Raw genomic sequence first — 19,956 nt, 5'->3', positions numbered from 1 at the left:
ACAGCTGATTCTTATTTCACAAATGATGACATTCTACATAAGTACACAAAGCCATAAATAAAGAACTGCTTTCAAGGGAAGAAATGCTCCAAAAAACCCAAAATAATTAGTGTATAGCACTAAAATCATGTATAGCATAAAATGCTACAATGGCGGTTTTTATTAAAGAGGTTGTTTTTTTTTTATTTAAAACACACACCAACAGTGAATTCTGAGTCAAAGGGGGTTACACAGCATCTTCATCTATTGTCCAGAGGGAGAACAGCTACATAAAACACACAGTATCTTCCTCTGGGGGACCAGCATGTCCATGTCCATGGGTTAAGCAGCCAGCTCATTTATTTCAGTGGGTCCTGTGTAATACTTCAGTTCTGTAGCAGTGCCAAAGGGTAAATGAACACTTGCTGCCAGATTCCACCACAGTTTGAGGGTGTATTTACATTGGTGCATTTATTGTGCGAGTTTTGAGCATTGCGAGATGCAAAGAAAACTCACACGAAAACAGAACCCATTATTTGCAATGGGTCTATATATGTGGGCAATTTTTCTTTTGCAGCAATGCTACTAGATTAAGAGAGACCAGGAAAAAGAGAAAAAAAAAGCGCGGCATGTTCTATTTTTCTGTGAGTCTGCCGAAATCTTACCAATTTCCAATGGTTGTGAAAAAGAAAATTGCATCGCAGTCACATATACATGCAAGTTTCATGCGAGTGCAATGTAAACTTTAATTTTTCCCATTGAATATATATGCGATTTTCACACTTGAAACTTGCATGTTCAGCTATGAGATTCTCTCATAAATCGTATCAAACTTGCATAGAAAAAAAAAAAAGTTGCATTACAAGTGCTATATCCATCTTAGAAACTCAGATATTGTGCTTGCTGATGCAAATATACCCCAAAGACAATAGCTGAGATTCCCAGCAGCAAGCTGACCTCTCATTCAAGATACTGGGGCATAGTTCACTTACCAATTTTGCTGTGTAGACTGGGCCAGAGTCAGCAGAAGCAACTCATTAAATTACCAGAAAGTCAGGGCTTAAAAGGGAACCTAAATCAGCTCTGTTGAGCTCCATAAACTACATTATGAGGCTCAAATAGGCGACAGAAAGGGGAGTCGGTGATGCTTCATTTATGTTCACCGGATCCCACGATCAGCGTACACAGCATGACTTTTCAGAAGGCTTTGTGCATACACTTTCCAACAGAGATCAATTGAGAAGCACACGCGCACACAGCCTTCTGAAGAGTCCCGCTGCGTATGTGCACCAATTTCTTGGGAACACCGCACTGGATTGGGGGACCTGGTGAGTATAAAAAAAGCACCCTCCTGGAATGCCTCACCTCATAATGCAGTTTACAGGGATCAAAAGGTATCGAGAGGTTCTCTTTAATGACGACTCTTATGCCTGGAGGCTTAGATAAGACATGACAAAACTATACACACAAACAAGCCTCTATGCATCTAACCCTGTTACTGATTCTTCTGTGGACTCAATCCATTCCTGCATACTGCTAGTCTACTGAAATTTCTTTAAACCTTAGAAGGGGCTGTGCCAGGTTTCCCTTTAGCAATAAAATAGCTGAAATCATAACATTGTGCATGCAAAATAACTGTACATTTACTGATCATCTCTGCTTGTTCCCTTCCCATTTTGGTACCGCCACTGCTCTAGCAAAGCTGGCCCTTTAAAAAAAGAAAAGAAAAAAACCAAAAACTTCTCTGGGTGCTGCTGCAGCAGCGGGATACTAAAAACAAAGCACGCCACTTCACCCTGTGTGCAGGGCTTCTTCCACTAGAAGTATCTTCCTTCATAACAGTACAGGCTGCATACTACTGTGTTTGAAGCTGAACTCCGAGGGATCAGTAAAATGTAGTGGAATAAATAAAAACTGACAAACTTTCTATAAAATAGCTTTTCTTATACTAGTGCCCCCATATGTATGTACAGGAAACAGATTTATAAGTGTAATCTATATACAGTACACACTTTCTATATGTATATCTACCTGGCCATGATGTGTCACCATTATAGGGTACATATTATAGAGGCAATTCATAGCTGGAATGCAGACCTATTGGCACCAACTATCATTAAGGATCTTTCACACAGGTGGAATCTGCAAGCCACAGGACATTCCACACAGCTCCATGCGGATGTGATGCAGAATGAAAATGGCTTAATTTTGCTGGCAAATCCGCATCAAAATCAGCAAGGAGACTTGACATTTTGGTGTGTAATTCTCAATGGTGAATTAACCCTTTCCAATCCACTGTGATGTCTGAAGACATTCTGATTAAAGGATGTACAGCTCCGATGTCGAAAGACGTCCAGCAGGATATCCTTACTGTATATTACTGTCCGCTCTGTTGGGAGCCTCTACAGCATGTCCCATACCGCAGTACTGGCTCTAGCCAGCAGATGGCGCCATTGTGAAATAGCAGAAAGAGAACACCCCCTAGGAAACTCTGAATCCAAAATTGGATTGCAAAGGGTTAAAGTGCAGAATCCCAAAAAAAAAAAACCTTCTGTAAAAAAAGGTCTGATCTGGATTTACAATGCTGTACGTTCAGGCAATTACACCCGCGGGCTAAAGAATATTTTCGGCCGTAACATGAAGTCTATCATGATGTCGGATTATGGATGTCTGAATGAACCATAAAGGAAAGCTAGCAGAGAATCTGAAAAATGTTATATTTCCTGACTTGATTCAAAACACGTGCGGTGTCAGAGTCCGAGACTAAACATTGCAGATAAAATGGGGAACCCAATTCAATAGGTTTAGTGTGTATTTGCAAATTTAAAAAATGACCTAAAAAAAAAAAATTAAAATATATATTTTTTCTTTTTGTACACTTTTATAGAAATCCTTTTCATTTTTAGGATTTAGGGGTAATGTTAGTTATTGAAAAACTGTGTCATGGAGAAGAAAAAAAAAAACAGTTAGCCCCTTACACCACATGGACAGAATTGTTAAAAAGGGCCTGGTTTATTTCAGACCAAAACACTAGTCGTTAAGAAGTTTAAGGCACTTCTACCAAGTAAAAGCTCATCAGTAAAATATATTAAAAAGTCTGCCAAACAACCTGAGATGGAGAGGAAAAAAACACACCAAAATTATGAGCGACACCCCAAAATCTATAAATAATTTCAGTCACTGCAAATCTAAAAACAGGCGACACAAGCCTAATCCACCAGAGCATATGAACATGTTACTGAGGAGATGAAGCCCAACAAACATTTGCTGCTCACGACAACTCGGTTATGATTCATACAGCCATCCTATGTCTGCAGAAGGTGAGGAGGAAGCTGGTGGGCGCTAGAAACTGCATCTGCTTATTATGCATCGGCTAGGAGTGGGACTTAGGGAGGTCTGCAGCTAGTTATCTCTTCACTCAAGGAGATGCAGCAGAACATCTAAAATACTGCAATACAAGGTAAAGTGGCTGCCGTCAGTCCCCGAGCACAGATTATGGGCCCTACTGGTGGCAGGGACTGAGGAGAGAGAGAAGACAATCTCTGTACAAGGCAGAGGAATAAGTTAGCACTATAACAGGGCGATTCTCTCACTAGGAAACCCAAACATTCAAACATTATCATTTTTGTATGCTTTCCTATGAAAATTGATATGCATTTACCTTGTATGTTGCAAAACGAGATCTGCTTCGACCATACAAATATTTGCAATCATTTGTATAGACTGGCACATTGCGATATCAAATGTTATATAAGGCCTCTTTCACACGGGCTACAAAACGCATGTAGGTGAAGCTCATGGTTTCCAATGGGTTCTTTCACATGAGATGTTTTGTAGCCTGAAAGAACCCATTGGAGGAAACCATCAGCTTCACATACATGCATTTTGTAGCGATGATTTTTGTAGCCCGTGTGAAAGAGGCCTTATGCTGTAAACCAAGCTAATTGGCTCAGACCTGTTAACCCTTTTAAAAATTCAGCTGTTAATTCTGATAGCGGCATTTAAATTCCCCGAACGATGAGATCACAGTGAGCCATGTGGGTGTCATGGCAGCCGGGGGCTTGATAGACTGCCTGCCTGCCTGATTGCAGTATGATGTAATGCCATAGCAGGAGTGATCAAAGCATCGCAAGTTGTTCCCTCTGGGGACTAAGTAAAAAGAAGGTTAACCAAAATTTTTTTCAAATAAAAAAGTTATATAAAGCTTATTAAAAGTAAAAAAAAAAAAACAAAAAAAAACTCCTTTGCCAAATTTATAATAAAAGAATCTAAATAAAACAAAAATACATTTTTGGTATCGCTGCATCCTTAAAACTCGGATCCATCAAAGTAATGCATTATTTACCTGCACGATTAACAGTCAGAAAAAATAAAATGACAGAAATGCGCTTTTTTGGTAACAAGTCCCCAAGAAAAAAATGCAATTAAAAGCTATAAAAAAGTTGAATGTACTCTAGAATGGTACCAATGGAACCTACAGGACGTCCAGCAAGAAAAAGAAAAAAAAAAAGGGCCCTCGCACCACTTAGTCGACGGAAAAATAAAGTTCTTGCGTGCAGAAAATTGCGTCAAACTTTATTACAATTCAATGTTTGAAAAAAAAAAAAAAAACCCTATTAGGTTTGATCTTGTAGTAATCGTACTAACCCATAGAATAAAGTTATGTCATTTTTGTTGCAGTTTGTGCGCCATAGAAGCAATGCACAGAAAGCTGGCGGAATGTTGCTTATTTTTGAAGAAGTCGCTATTACTACTGAGGTCGCTGTGGGAAGACAACAGGGTGTGTCAAATTGTTTAACTTTAACTTTCCGTCCGAGTAACAAAAAAATGCCCATGTGCATACACACCCATTCAAATGAATGGATGCCATTTCTCTCCAATTTTCAGACAGCCAATGTCCGATGTTGGGCTCCTTGCACATAGATTTTTTCGGGTCCAAAGACCAATGTTGCATGTGGGCACCAGTTGGAGAAAAGTATCAACACTTTGGATCACTGACACATTCATGACAAATTCAGTGGCAGTTGAATGCTGTTGTAGGCAGCCCAGTAATCTCCGTGCTCCGTCGACCCTGGATGCATCACACGTCGAATAGGAAGGAGGTTTTCAGCACTTCTGTCAGGAACAACTTTCATATACTTAACAGCTGCTGGTGCTGCCGTGTCCACAATCCCAAAGATCCATATATTATGATCTGGGGTATGGTATTTTATTTTATGACTAGAGCTAGACTCCAACTTCAACATGACTGGGGCCACCAAGAAAAAGGGGGTTATTATGAAAATAGACACTACATACTTCACGATAAACGTTATAAAGCGCCATTTATGGAGTGTTCACATCTTCCAGTCAGTTGTGCGGCTTGTTTTTCTAGAGGTTTGACTCCAGCGGTCAGCAACATGAAGTCACTTTTTCAAAGAGCGAGCCATTGCTGATGGATACCCATGACAACGCTCAGTTCTTAATACGCTTCCAAGGATATCCATCAGAATATTAGCGCTAAACAATCCAACACAGGGGTTGATGGCAACTTTTACAGTCCAGATTGTTTGCGTGCAAATAGCGCTGTTTCATGAACTCGAGGACATCTGTGTTATCCGTACCAGCTACAATAGGCTGGAGTCTCTTCACAAAGAAACGTTATTCTTATAAAATAATTAAAATGGGTTGTCTTTTGTTACCTACAGTAACCAAAACAGAACTCATTAACGAGCCCAGGTTCAATGAAAGCTAAAAGGTATGATTGGTTGCTATAGGCAACAAAGGACATTCTTATTATAAGAGCTTGATAATTCTCCCCTGATGTTACCGAGGAAGCAGGGGGAACAAGCTTCACTTGCTCAATCAGGAGAGCCACACTCTTCACTTGCCCCCACAACCCTTCAGTAAACCCCGAAAAGATGACGATGACAGGTGGAGTCAGGTCTAGTTTTATCTATTTCTATTGGATTACTTTTGGGGCTTTTTGGTTCATTGACCGCTGCTATGGCTCTGCAACATTTTTCCTCCCCACCCTGATTGGGACTATATAGAGGAGTGTGTGCTGTTGGATCCTACACTTGCAGGTCTAGTGACCTTGGTAGCCACAGATGTGTGGCACGTTGTAGCATCTCGTTTAAATTAACCTTTGGTTGTATTAGCAACATTACTAGGATATGTGCTCTAGGAACACAGAAACAACCTCTGGAGCTCATTCATACTGTGTATTTCGCTGCAAAATTTGTGAGCACAATATGCAGTATATAGAACCCATTGACTTCAATGGTTCGTTCATGTGAGTGTACTTAATGTGCGCATTCCGTTCGGGGGAAAAAAAACGTAGCATTTGTTCTGTTGCAGTTGTGTGTTTTTATTAGCACTGAGAAAAGGGTGGCCCCATACCGGATCATCACTCCATAAACCCCCAATCCTCATAGAAGCTTATTTGCAAATGTGGAAAAATATAAGGTCTGGGCTAAATCCAAAAATCAACAAGCCTAACACATATTATGAACAGCCGCTCACTGGATGTGTAGATTACTGGGAGCAGAGCCTTGCTTTTGATGATCTCTGTATATTATTGTTGTTAGCCGTTTAGTCGTTCACGACCCTAAAGACGAGCTCCTTTCATGTTTTTCGGCTTTGCACTGCTTCTTTCAATTGTGCGATATCCATGGCAGTATCCGCTCTGACAGTATCAGCCATCAAGTGCTTTGGTGGCCAGGTCTACTTTTGCCGCTGATCTGTCCAAGCATTATAGATTTTTCCAGCAACTCTGTTCGCATTACATGGCCAAAATCCGTGAGTCTGAGTCCGGCCATCTTTCCCTCCAGCGATATATCTGGTCTTCTACGATTCAGAACTTCTGTTTGTTACTCTCGCCATCCAGGGCACACGCAGCAGCTTTCGCCAGCACCACAGCTTCAACGCATCAATCCTCTTTCTATGAGCCGTTTTCGCAGTCCAGCTTTCACATCCATACATGGCTATGGGGAAGACGTTTAGTTGCTATACCGATCTCACTACTTTTCCAGATTTTGTCCATGTTTTAATATTACAAATCAGCTGTTTCAGATCTGCTTCTGTTTCTGCAAGCAGAGTTGTGTCATCCGGATAACAGAGATTGTTGATGTTTCCTCCACCTATTTTCACCCCGATTTATTATACCTTAGGGAAAATCTGGTTGTATACATGCAATTTATTATATAGAACAATAAGTCTTATTTTAACATTAAAGGGCTACACTTGTGATTTGATTTTTTTCTTCATTTATTATATAGCTAGCCCCTAAGTATATATAAGTCAGCTGGTGTTACCTAGGTTAGTTATCACTTTCTAGCTGAAACTTCTGGCTTTTCTCTCCTTAGGTGGTCATGTGATCCCAAATTCTTACCAACTCAGATATACTTGGGATTAACGTGTTCGTTTTCCAGTTAGTTTCAACAGTCTGTGTGACGTCATTACATGGACCCTACCATAGAAACTGCTTAGATAGTAAGACACACTCCTATCGCAGTTACTGATGATCTCACAGCTTCTGTCACACAGTTATAATAGAGCTGATAACAGTTCATTCTCCTGGCTGCATACTTATGTTCTGTAGCATAGGGTGCTTTTACATGGGACAACCTATCCCAGTGATGATTGTTTTTATCCTTTTACACATGAAAGATCACCTAGTAATTATGTATGAATATATCAGGGGACAATACAGAGATCTCTCTAATCATCCATTTATACCCAGGACTGTGGCTATAACAAGGGGATGCCCTCTATATCTAAAGGAAAGAAGGTTTCTATACAGACATAGAAGGGGATTCTTTAGGCTGGGTTCACACAGGGCGGATTTGCCGCAGCAGATCTGCCCGCGGCCGTAATCTCGGAATTAGCCAGCCATGTGGATGAGATTTCTCAGAAATCTCGTCCACACGGGACGGCTAATCCGCTGCGGTAAATCCAGTTGAAACCGCGGCTGCAGCAGCCGCGGTTTCCAAAGATTGAGCATGTCCGTTTACCTTTCCTTTTTTGTTTATTTACGTCGCGGCCGCGCTCTCCTCTATGGGAGCGCCGGCCGCAACGGAAAAGCATGCGACTGAGCCACTTCAAAGCCACCGCGGCGGTTCTCCCGGTTTTTGCTGCGGCCAAACCGCGAGATTTCCGACGGGAATCCGCCGTATGTGAACCCAGCCTTACTGTAAGAGCAGTGAGACTATGGGCACTCTGCCCGAGGACATTGTTCTAGAGAATGGAAAAATGATTTTTTTTTTTAACGTTTTTTTTTAAAAAAAAGGACCATCCCAGCAAAAACACAACTCATTTAGAAATTGATGACTTCTGTCAAAAATTGGGTCAAGGGTAACAAAAGCCTGGAAAAAATGGTATTAGAAAATTGACCCTCCAGCTGTTTTTCACTATCAAGTCACAGGACTGTGCATAAAATTAAAAAAAAAAAAAAAGAGCATGTTAGAGAGGGAAAAACTGTCAGATAAAAAAAAAAAATTGTCAAAAAGTTCACCCATCTGAAACGCTGTCTAAAAATTGCGGAACAATTTTAGAAAGAGGTTTCTCACTGTGAAGACTTTGAATATCCCACCATCTACAGCACATATTGACAAAAGATTCAGAGTCCTGCTCCACCTATAATTCAGTGCCTAGCTGGACTAATCCCTTCATGGTGTGTGTTACTAACATACATAGCTGCTACTCAAAAGTCTCCTTTGCTCTTTAAGTTCTGTCTCCATTCCTCCTTTATCCATCAGGCCTTGCAAATCCCTAAGCCACTACTTTCTCTCTGCACCTCCCTTTCCCAAGCACTAAGTCACTAACTCCAATGAAGGCAAGAATAGGTAGAAGGTGCAGAAAATAGAGAACCAGAATACGTGAAGGCAAGTATCACCATCTGGTATCTAAAAATGTAGAAGCTGCAGAAGCCAGGCAGCACAAAATGTATTTATGGCTGAAAAGCACATTTGCAATATTGTCATCTTAAACGTGTGCAAGTAAAAAAAAACAAACAAACAAAAAAAAACCCCAAAAGGTGTCCGTATCCTTTAAAATACAGTCTGGTTAATGGATTAGGGCGTCTATTAGTTCATATTTCGCTGAATGGAAAGTTGCTACAAAGAGCTTCCTTCTCTCTGCCCGTGCATTATGTGGACAGTCAAGGGATTTCAATGGGATTGTGTATTGCTTTATTTACACTCTGGTTGTGCTGAAACTGAACACTGGCTGTGAGGGTTTTCCCACAGGTTATGGCAGATTGATATAGATCCCAACATCGTGTTATATGATCATATTAACATTGGAATGTATCATAATAACAGACCTACTGCCATAGATGCATTAAAGGAGAACAATGTATCCAGTCTGTTCTACCGTGTTTCCACGAAAATAAGACAGTGTCTTATATTAATTTTTGTTCAAAAAGGTTTAACTTTTTTACATGTATAGCTGCCTGGACACTATTTAAATTGACTTTAACTGTTAGCAGGGCTTAATTTTGGAGTAGGGCTTATATTTCAAGCATCCTTAAAAAGCCTGAAAAATCATTTTGCATCCTCAAATTCTGGAAAATCATGCTATGTCTTATTTTCAGGGTATGTCTTATTTTCAGAGAAACAGGGTATACGGCATGGAACTAGTGTAAGGATGTTGTGTACTGCAGCACATGGAAGTGAAGGGGCATTCATTTTGAGCTACCTTAAGGGATTTGCACTCATTTTAGAGTATGGGTCAGGGGTCTGAGACAATTTTAGTTCTGCCTGAATTTTAGGGTCCTGATCTTAGTTCAGAATTAATTTAGGGGTCTTGTCTATCATTCAAAAACAATAAATCTTAATGTAAAATTGTTCCACATCCTACAGTAAATGTTCTCTTGTTAACATTTCACAAACTGATTCAGCTCAGATCTTCACCTGACCGCAGATACAAGAAAGCAGACGTTTACTAAAGCTACTTGGGTACTCCTACCATATGGTTCCGTATTATGGACTAATAGGCACCAGGTATGCCATTGTATGGTACCTCCAAGAGGAATGCTTCTAAGGGAGCAGTTCGCTAATGAGGTTTACACTAGAACATGTGAAGAATGTAGGAATCCATAAGAACACATCCTATGAGTGTCTCGGAATAAAATCAGAGGCACACAGCAGTGCAGGATGGCTCAATAGTCTATGGGTGTCATTATGACTCAATACAACATAGATCCCCAATATGGACGAATGTACAAGTCAATTTTCAAACCACACTCATCACCAGGCACACTGTAGAAAAACATTTCAAGTGTATATTGGAATATACACTTAAACCTACTAAAAAAGAAGAGCATCCTGCACAAGTCAACCTGTTGCAGACTTCCAAGACTACCATCCCCAGCAGTGAAGGGGTAGGACTTAAGCATCTTCATCAATAAGCAGGAAAGGTAGGGCGGATAGGGCAGTAGTTACAAGCGAGAGCTTCCTAAAGAGATACATGCAGACAAAAAGTTGGATTTATCTCACATACACATATCCTGCACAAAACATTCACATTTACACTCACAGCACAAAGAAAATGTGACATCAGTCAAGAATGAAGAATGCTATGAAAAGTAATGTTAGATTTTTTTCAGTTTGTTTAGGGATGTATGCCTAAGAGCATCATTTATTAACACTTTACATATTTTAAGTGTAGTTACTTCTATTCACAGCCCAGACTGCGCAAACCCAACATTACCCGTGAGTGAAGAGTGTTCAGTAGTAAGCAAACATACATATTTGTCTAAAAGGATAATAAGTCTGGCTATGCTTCTATTCCTTTAGCAGTCTGTCTAACCATAAGAATATTTAGTTATACAATAAGACTCATCAGCAAATGATGTGAATCAAAGCCCAGGGGATAGTAAACTTTTTACATATACTTCATATTTGCTATACTCTGCAATTAATGGTATACAACCAAAAGACAGACTTATATGGACAAGAGAACTCTTTGGTCTGTCACATTACCCCAAGTGAACAATTTAGATACACAAGTTTAAAACTTATTTCAGGATAGCAAAACTTTTTTTCTCGACAGACAGGGAAAATAAAATTTAGTTTCCTTAAAAAAAAAAAAAAAAAAAACACAACTAGAAATGTAACTTCTGTTATATAAATTATAGCCATACACGGGAGGTACTTGCGTAGCAGCACAATATCTTCAAAGTTGACAGCTTGTCCTCTGTAGCCTACATTACACAAATGGCTTTTAACTTAAATCTCTCCTTTCCACCAGTATACAAGAAATACAATTATATATTTATTCCCACCAGACTGATGACTATTTTAGAGTCAGCACAGGTTGATACAGCCCTTTCTGTGTCTCTCCGATGCAGAAAGCCAATCGTGAATGAGCAGATGACTCCTATATTCACGCGCAGACACATCCCGTAACTGTCCAGATGGTAACATGGTGACTGGGATGCAGGGTAGAAAGCACAAATACCTGGGAGAGTATGTATGGAAAAAGTGTAGGGAGGCGAGAAAAGACCCACTATATGGTGTATGATAAAGCTGCAAGGTGTCAAGCACCAACCAAAAAAAAAGTGAAAAAAAGAGAAAGAAAAAAAATTTTGGACACTGCAGATTTATGGCCTCTTGGAATATATCCAGCTTGCTATATATGCACACGATACTTTAAATCACAGAGCTACTTTGGCAAATCTCATAGTAGTAGAGTGCCATTTAATAAAATCTATTTACATATGCCATAAGATCAGGCATAAGTAAAAGCTCTGTGACATAACCAGAAGGGAAAAAAAGTGTGTGGGCCAAAAACCTATTTATAACTGCAGTGTGCAAAGCTTATTTCAGCAGTGTCTAAAATGTGAACATCATGAAGAGGAATAAGTAGCAAGACGCAGAAACAAATCCCAGAAAAAGAGCTATACCCAGAAAAGACACCGAGACATGAGGCAACTCAGATCGCTAGAAGTGTCCAACATTCACAACAATCTAATGTCCTGAATCTGCCTCAGCTCTCCATGTCCGTGACACTCACTCACGCACACATACACACGGTCCTAGCCGCACAGAACATAACATTTAGGAGTGCTCAGTAGACAAGAACAACAGAGAATAGCCAGCAGTGTTGAAAGGGAGAATATAGAGTTGGGGAATCCATGCCTACCTTCTTGGAAATCTGAAAGACAGATTTCTAGACAGAGGGATGGAAGGAAAACAGGAAAAAAAAACAAAAACAAAAAAACAGATAAGTGAGGGGGTAGGAAAATTATGAACTTATGTCTAAACATATGACATGACTGAATACTATCCCCTTCACTGCTGGACTGTAGCACAAGTAGCATTTGTTGTGAAGGATACTACATTAAATCACCAACTTATAGGGGTTTTCCCACTACTTTAAATAGCTTCACACCCACTCTGTCCTTCCTGGTTGCTGCTGAGCAGGACATGTGACTGCTGCAGCCAATCACTGGCTATATGAGATCACTGCTGTGGTTAGTCATTGGCTGCTGCAGTCGTAGGTCCTGGTCAGAAGCAACTAGATAGGACAGAATGTTTAAGAAAAAAAATTAAGTTGTGGGAAAGTCTCTTTAAAGGGATTCTACATTATGGCTGCATCAGTAGTAGTGGCTGAACTGGTCTCCTTTAGATACAACTTACACAAGTACAAATGTACCTGAATGGAGAACACCGAAGTGCGTCTATATTCCTTATGTAAAGTACAGATATTACCAGCAGCACAATATAACAACCACTCCTGTGGTGGGACCCTCAATAATGCACCAGCCACCCAGATTCGGACCTGATCCGCAGTCAAATGTAGAAAGTAAATGTGGCAGCATTCATGGGTGTAGAAGTCACAAAAGTTTCCTTTATTCTCCTAGCCTGTATATTTTTTTTTTGTTATGGGAGAATAAAGGAAACTTTTGTGACTTCGACACCCATGAAGGCTGCCACATTTACTTTCAATATTCCTTATGTAGGCATGGACATAACAGTGCAGGATTTCTATAGAGACCAAACTGGTAGATGTACACAATAAGGGCAGATGTGACTCATAATGTAGATCCCTTTTAATTATTAACTAGCCTATAGATTACACTGATTAGTTAAACTCCTATACATCTTGTAAATATCTTAAGATATAACAGGTTTAGCTTGGAACAAAAAGAATGTGCTACACATACACTAGGTCAATCATTTTTAACAGCAAAGTCTATAGATTCCATTAAGCATCGCACCTGCGTACAAACTTGGATGTGAACTTGCTAAAGATGCTTCCAGTTGCCCCTCGACGACCTTGGCTATTGCCAGAAGGAGACGCTGGCGTTACACCCCCAAATTGTGAGTTCTGCTGGTCCCGAGCTTGGCGAACCTGACCAGCATGAAACGTGCTCCTGCTGGATACTCCACGTGGGAAGTTGGTCTTCTCTGGTGCAGCACTACTGATGTTGTGAGCAGATGGGGATGCAACAGGGACTCTCTGAGGGGCTGTGCTGTTAGGTGTAGAGAGGCAGAAGAAAGAAAACTAAAAACACAAACTCCACCAAACGCTCTTACATACAATACATATATGCTGTGTTAAAAAAAAATTGCAGAAGTCAAAAGATTTAAAAAGGTTTTTTTTTTTGTTATCTTGCATCAGCACTTAATGCAAGTGACCATGCTAGATCCACACAAGACTTAAAAGATTCAGCAGCATCACCCACATACCACACTCTCGTTGCCAAGTACAGTCAAGATGAGAGCTCAAGTCAAGACTCTATAAGGGCCTATTCATAGTGTGGTTCCGTGGCAAGGATGGCAGAGTGTGAATAGACCTCAATGAATAAATCATCAACGTTTTTGCAGGTGTTTTCTTTTAAAAGGACCACCACGCATACCCTGAGGCCTCTTTCACATGGGTGACAATGATATCGCTGTGAGAAAATTGCAGCGATATCGCATCGGTGTTTTGTGCAATATCACTGCGCTTTCTCGTGGGCGATAACGCGACTTTGTAGCGCTCATTTGCTGGGATTTAACCCTGGTTGCATAAATAAAACCAAATACATCACCTAACAGACGTTCTCAGGTCCACCGCACGTCTTTTCTGTAGGCCCCAAGGACTTGTCTTCCGGCATGAATTCCTGGTAAGGGGTTTGAAAAACCCCACCTCCAGGAAGCGTTGTCTTTGATTTGTTCTCGAGCGCCGCGGCTCAGCCAATCAAAGCCAGTGCTCGATGAACCAATCACAGTCATTCATTGCTTCACGCGGTGGACCTGACAGCGGCTGTCAGGCGATGTATTTGTTTGTTTAATGCAACTAGGGCTTATGTAAAAACCGCGTTTTTGTGCGATGCAACAGAGGAATGTGATGCAACAGAAAAGAAAGCTCCATAGAGAAACACGGCCTACAAAACCTCACAAATCACAGCAATATTTAGCAACCCGCGATTCTTTTTCTCGCAATGTAGCAGCCCACAAATGCTACACATACATGCGATTTGTAGCACTGTCGCATTGTGAGAAAACCGTGCAACTTTGTCGCCTGTGTGAAACCGGCCTTAAGACCATGTTCAGACAGGTAAAATATGTATTGGACCTGCTGCTTCAGATTTGGTTAACACTGAGTGGGCAGTTTCCAAATCTGATGTCATTCATTAACAGTGAGCGATGGGAATTGCCCACTTGACACAATCACAGCACCAGGATCCAAGAGTAGCCCAAATGCAGGCAACTATAAAAGAAAAAAACATCACTGAAGTCAGGACTGCAGCTAACCCCGCTGGCAAGAGGGCATGGACAGGTTCTCTTTAAAGGCAACCCGTCACATTCAACATGGTGCCCGATCTCTAGATAGCATGTTCTAGAGCAGGAAGAGCTTAGCAGAAGATATAGTTTTGTTGGTAAAGGTTCTGCATAACTTGACAATTATTGATCTACAACGCTACTAGTTTCGGCCTTAGACCAGTGGGCAGCCCTAATGAACAGCTATCTGTATAAGGTTTAATACAGATAATATTGTCAATGACTGACTAGGATCACCCACTGGATTCCAAAAGCCCCAAATTAGCAGAACTTTATATCAACATACAAACTATACAGAATCTTTCCCAATAAAACTGTTCCCTTTAAAGAGAGGGCCTGATCGTTTCTCTGGCATGTTTTAGTAAAAACTTTTATTCTTTTATACTTTTTAATAAGACAATTCAGGAACATTTTCTCCAAGAACTCTGCATTTGGCTGATCCTGTGTTATTTCTCCTGGAAATAAATGGAAAACTAAATGTTACCAAGCCCCTCATCAATGGGACAAGCCCCTACATTTCTTGACACTGTTCAGTGTTGACAGTTTCAGACTGCATGGGGAAATTGGATACCCATTAATATACTAAAGATGAAACATGAAGGTGTTAAAACAATAACAGTTTCCCACTAGACCCAACGCCCAGTCTTACACTTGCCTTGGTCTCTGTGCATCAGTGCTGCCCTCCAAAGAAGGTGTGGCTTTTGAGGGGTGCACAGAGGTGGACATGGATTTCTGATGCGAACGAGTCCGAGCTGATGTAGCTGGGGCAGAGGCGGTGGAGGCACGGGAGCCAGGTGTGGAGAAGCTGAATGGAGTAGGGTGTAAATGGAGATACAAAACAGGATATGGATGCACAGACTAACAAAGGAAAAGCGAGGAAGGGAAGACAGGAAAGTTTTCTGCAGCAAATGTTTGTTTTGTAACATATGAACAACATGAGACTGAAGGTACAAGTTATAATTATTGCTCTTTTGCGAATGATGAATGATCACAATTTACAAGAGGCTTAAAGAGAACACAAGGAAAACCAGACTTGTGAAAACTTATGTTGGAAGACACACAGATGTATTTAATCATAAGCATCCATGAACTTAAGGTGAAAATGCTTACTCCGGTTTCTCAATCACCTCCACCTTGCTAATGTTTTATAAGGTAGAAGTGAATATTCCAGCCATTATAACAAAAACAGTTTAAGGCCAAGAATTCATAGATCCGTATTCAAAAGGTTGCACGTATTACATGTTGATTGCAGCAGATTTCACCAACCTCAATTAAAAGGGGTGAAATCTGCAACATAACCTGACATGTTTAGGGCACGTTCACATCTTCTGGATTTACTGCCGAAGATTTCGGGAACAAATCCGGAGAAATCCATACCAGCAAATCTGCAGAAAATCTTGCAAATTCAAGAGATGAAAAAAACTCCAAAAACCCTTGAGTACTCACCTCTTTTGTTGTTCCCCTGGTATCTATAGACTGATTCCCTACAAGTCTCTGTAAGATGCGTCGTCACCAACAACTGCATGTACATGCACAGGTCATTAATGTATGTGCCCTCGTCATTGCTAGACACGAGGATACATATGTTGGTAGGGGAGCAGCTAGCCTAGTATTAATAGAGTGGCAGAAAACTGGCAAAATAAACTCTTTAACCCCTTGGTGACCAACCTATATTCTGCCTTGAAGACCAAGTGATTTTTATTGTTGCATTGCAAGAGCCATAACTCGTTGACAAAGCCATCAGATTTTTTTTAGGGAGGGACTAGTTGTATATTTCAATGGCACCATTCTGGGGGTACATATAATGTGTTTTATAACTTATTACTTTTCTGGTGGGACAGATGGAGAAAATTGTCCAGAAAATCTGCCATTGTTTCTACAGTGTTCACTAATCAGTAAAAAAAGCTTTCTTATCTGGTTTAGCACGATTATTATATTAAGCTCACAGATTTATTTATTTATTTTTATTACTTTAGCACAATACACATTTTTAAAGAACAATTGAATCTGCACTGCTGCATTCTAAAATCCATAGCTTTTTATTTTTTCAGCAATGTAGCTATGAGAGGTCCTGTTTTTTGCTGTAAGGGTTGTAGTTTTTAGGTACGTATGACTATGGGACTGCTTTTTATTACATTTTTGGGAGGCAAAGAAAAATAGCAATTCTGGCAAAACTTTTTTTAAAATTATTTTTACAGCGTTCACCGAGAGATAGATAAATTTTTTTTTTCTTTTTAGATTGTTACAGGCGTGGTAATAGATTAAAATACAAACAAAGAATAAAAAACAACTATTTAAAATGGGTATTTGTGGGGAAAAATATGTATTTAACTGGATTTTGCGCTTTTTAAATTAACTTTATTTAATGCTATTTTTCAGTCCCTGAAGGGGACTTGGAGATGTGATTGTTCGATCACTAGAGTAGTACAATGCATTATTTATGTAGTGCACTATACTAAGCCTATTACAACAGTCTATTAGGGCCTGCCTCCTACTCTGAGGTAAGCAGGCCCTAATAAGCCAAGTTACATGACCAATATGGAGGACTTTGTCAGGCTTCCAGCTGCCATGAAAACTTAATGCTACCCCCCCTTGCAATCACATTGTGGGATGCGGATGGGTGACAGAGGCCCCTTCCCCTGTCATCTACTTAAATGCTGCAGTTGCTATTGATTGTGGCATGAAAAAGGGGTAAACTGCCAAGATCTGAGGTTTCTCTGTTCATGGTGTTACAGCAGGTGCCAATCAGTTGCCTGCTAAACCACCGACTTAAGATGTATGTGCAGGTTTATAGCCCATTAGTGACTGCCGTAAAAAGGCGTCTTGTTGATCACTGAAGGGTGAAATATCTCCTTGCCTGCGGATTTTGATGCCGCTTAATGGGTAAATCCACAGCAAGAAACACAATTGATTTGCTGCAAATTTTGTCTGTCAAATTAAATGTGGAACAATCAGCAAGTATTCAGCGAAAGAAATTTACATGCTGTGAATTAAAAAATCCTCACTGAAGGTAAGTTTCCATGCGGACAGTTTTCACATGGTGTGAATGAGATTTACTGTAATCCAGAGCGGATTTTAGACTGCAAATCTGATAAGGAAAAAAATCTGCAGCAATTCCGTTGTAGGTGAACAAACCCTTAATATAATGTATATTAGAAACAGAGTTCAAACAAACAGGGATTATTTGTATTCAGAAGAAAAATTTCAATTCTTAAGGCCCATTTAGACAACAATTATTGCTCAAAATTCGCTCAAAAGCTGTCTTTTGAGAGATAATCGTTGTGTCTAACTGCACTGACATCGTGCAGTTTTTGTTAACCAGTCGCTGATCGTTGTCTTTCAGCATGCTGAAAGACAACAATGAGCCTTATCAGGAGTTCACAGCGGGATACAGCTGATACTATTGTTTGGCTGAGTATGAAGAACAGAGCGGTCAGCTGTGTTCTGCTTACCTTACATGGAGTGCTCAGCTGTATAACAGCTGGGCGCTCCGAGCAGAGAACAGCTGGATGCAGAAGACAAGTGGCCCCACTTGTCCTCTGCATCCCCCACTCGGGGGTGCAAGGTGATCGCTCAACGTTTGAGCAATCACCTTGCCCTGTAAATGTGATAATCGTTGTTTCTAAGTGGGCCTTGAATTAAAACAGGACTTGTGCATGAGACTAATCATATAGTTGCCTTGACAACTTTATCACTCAGAATGCAGTCTACACCCAATACCAAATTGGGTCAGAGAACTGAATTGTAGGTACACTTTAAACAGAATGAATGCTTCTTACCTATCCTTGCCATTCTGAACCGATCCAGGGCCAAGGTTGGATCTCTCTAACATGGGAGAATTGCGGCTACGATTGGTACCAGTTGATAATACACTGTTCTATAATAGTAGAAGTGATAAAAGTTGTCACTATGGTAAACAACATAATGCTTGACATTATATACCAGATGGGACGTTAAAAATCAGTAAAAACAAATTTTCAGAGGACAAAATCGCTTACTGACGAGACCACATACTTACAAAGATTTATGAAAACTACGAGATGGACCACATTCCAGTAAATAACAGCTGAACACAACAGTAATCACCTGAATGTCAATGTGCTATGAGCAGTTTGCCAGGTCCTGGTACAAGCGGGTCATAAGAGCATTTGACTACCAGATTTTAGTGTTACCAATTATAACAAGCAGATGTGGGCACCATGTCTAGAGACCTCACTATATCAGGTTGATGAATAGGTTAGATATCATTAACCCCTTCCTGCCCTTTTATTTTTTTTCCTTTTTCGATCAAGTAAAAAAAAAAAAATCATAACTTTTCACCAACCTATCTACAAGAGGGCTTATTTTTTTTCATGACAAGTTATTTTGAATGGTACTATTTAACTTACCATACAATATATTAGAACACTTAAAGGGGTTGTCCCGCGAAAGCAAGTGGGGTTATACACTTCTGTATGGCCATATTAATGCACTTTGTAATATACATCGTGCATTAAATATGAGCCATACAGAAGTTATTCACTTACCCACTCCGTTGCTGGCGTCCCCGTCTCCATGGTGCCGTCTAATTTCAGCGTCTAATCGCCTGATTAGACGCGCTTGCGCAGAAGGGTCTTCTCCCTTCTGGTCGGTCCAGGCACGAGCGGCGTTCTGGCTCCGCCCCCGTCTACACGTCATCGCGTAGCTCCGCCCCATCACGTGTGCCGATTCCAGCCAATCAGGAGGCTGGAATCGGCAATGGACCGCACAGAGCCCATGGTGCACCATGGGAGAAGACCCGCGGTGCACCATGGGAGAAAACCACGGTGCACCATGGGAGAAAACCACGGTGCATTATTGGGAAAGGACCGGCGGCCATCTTTAAAAGAAGATGCTGTGCAAACTGGGAAGGAGGTAAGCGATGTTTTTTTTTTTCTTTTTTTAATTACAAACGGTATTGATTTTAACGGGCCAGAATGTGGGGTAGGTTGGAAAAAAAAATTGTATTTCGCCGCGGGACAACCCCTTTAATTTCATGTGTAACCATTCACGACCTAGCCCAAAATATCAAGCTTAGTATGGGGTTCGTGGGAAAAAAATCATCTAAGACCATGTTCATATGGTCTAAAGACATCTGATAAGTGTATGTCCCCTAGGTGGCACCTATGTAGAGAAGGACTAATAATAACTGTTACGTTTTGTTGCTCCCAGGCCACAGGAAGTGGGTCAGGGGAAATCTTTAATG

The 19,956-nt window shown here is 40.6% G+C and overlaps 1 protein-coding gene across 9 annotated transcripts in view; it reads right to left on the bottom strand.

Moving 5' to 3' along the window:
* MARK2 (microtubule affinity regulating kinase 2) overlaps positions 1-19,956 on the bottom strand; it is a 152,231-nt gene that overhangs the window by 13,959 nt on the left and 118,316 nt on the right. For 4 of the 9 annotated variants that reach the window (XM_066582770.1, XM_066582774.1, XM_066582772.1 and 1 more), the window contains exons 14-17: positions 18,512-18,609; positions 15,388-15,537; positions 13,184-13,438; positions 12,106-12,132 (exon numbers count right to left, since the gene is read on the bottom strand). In XM_066582770.1, the coding sequence (XP_066438867.1) occupies positions 12,106-12,132; positions 13,184-13,438; positions 15,388-15,537; positions 18,512-18,609 (530 nt within the window). The remainder of the gene's footprint in view (positions 1-12,105; positions 12,133-13,183; positions 13,439-15,387; positions 15,538-18,511; positions 18,610-19,956) is intronic. The other 5 variants (XM_066582773.1, XM_066582776.1, XM_066582775.1 and 2 more) reach the window with 3 other exon arrangements.

The sequence above is a fragment of the Eleutherodactylus coqui genome, chromosome 11, assembly GCF_035609145.1.
Source record: "Eleutherodactylus coqui strain aEleCoq1 chromosome 11, aEleCoq1.hap1, whole genome shotgun sequence".
Lineage (NCBI taxonomy): Eukaryota > Metazoa > Chordata > Amphibia > Anura > Eleutherodactylidae > Eleutherodactylus > Eleutherodactylus coqui.
This window is presented reverse-complemented; position numbering and strand designations above follow the sequence as displayed.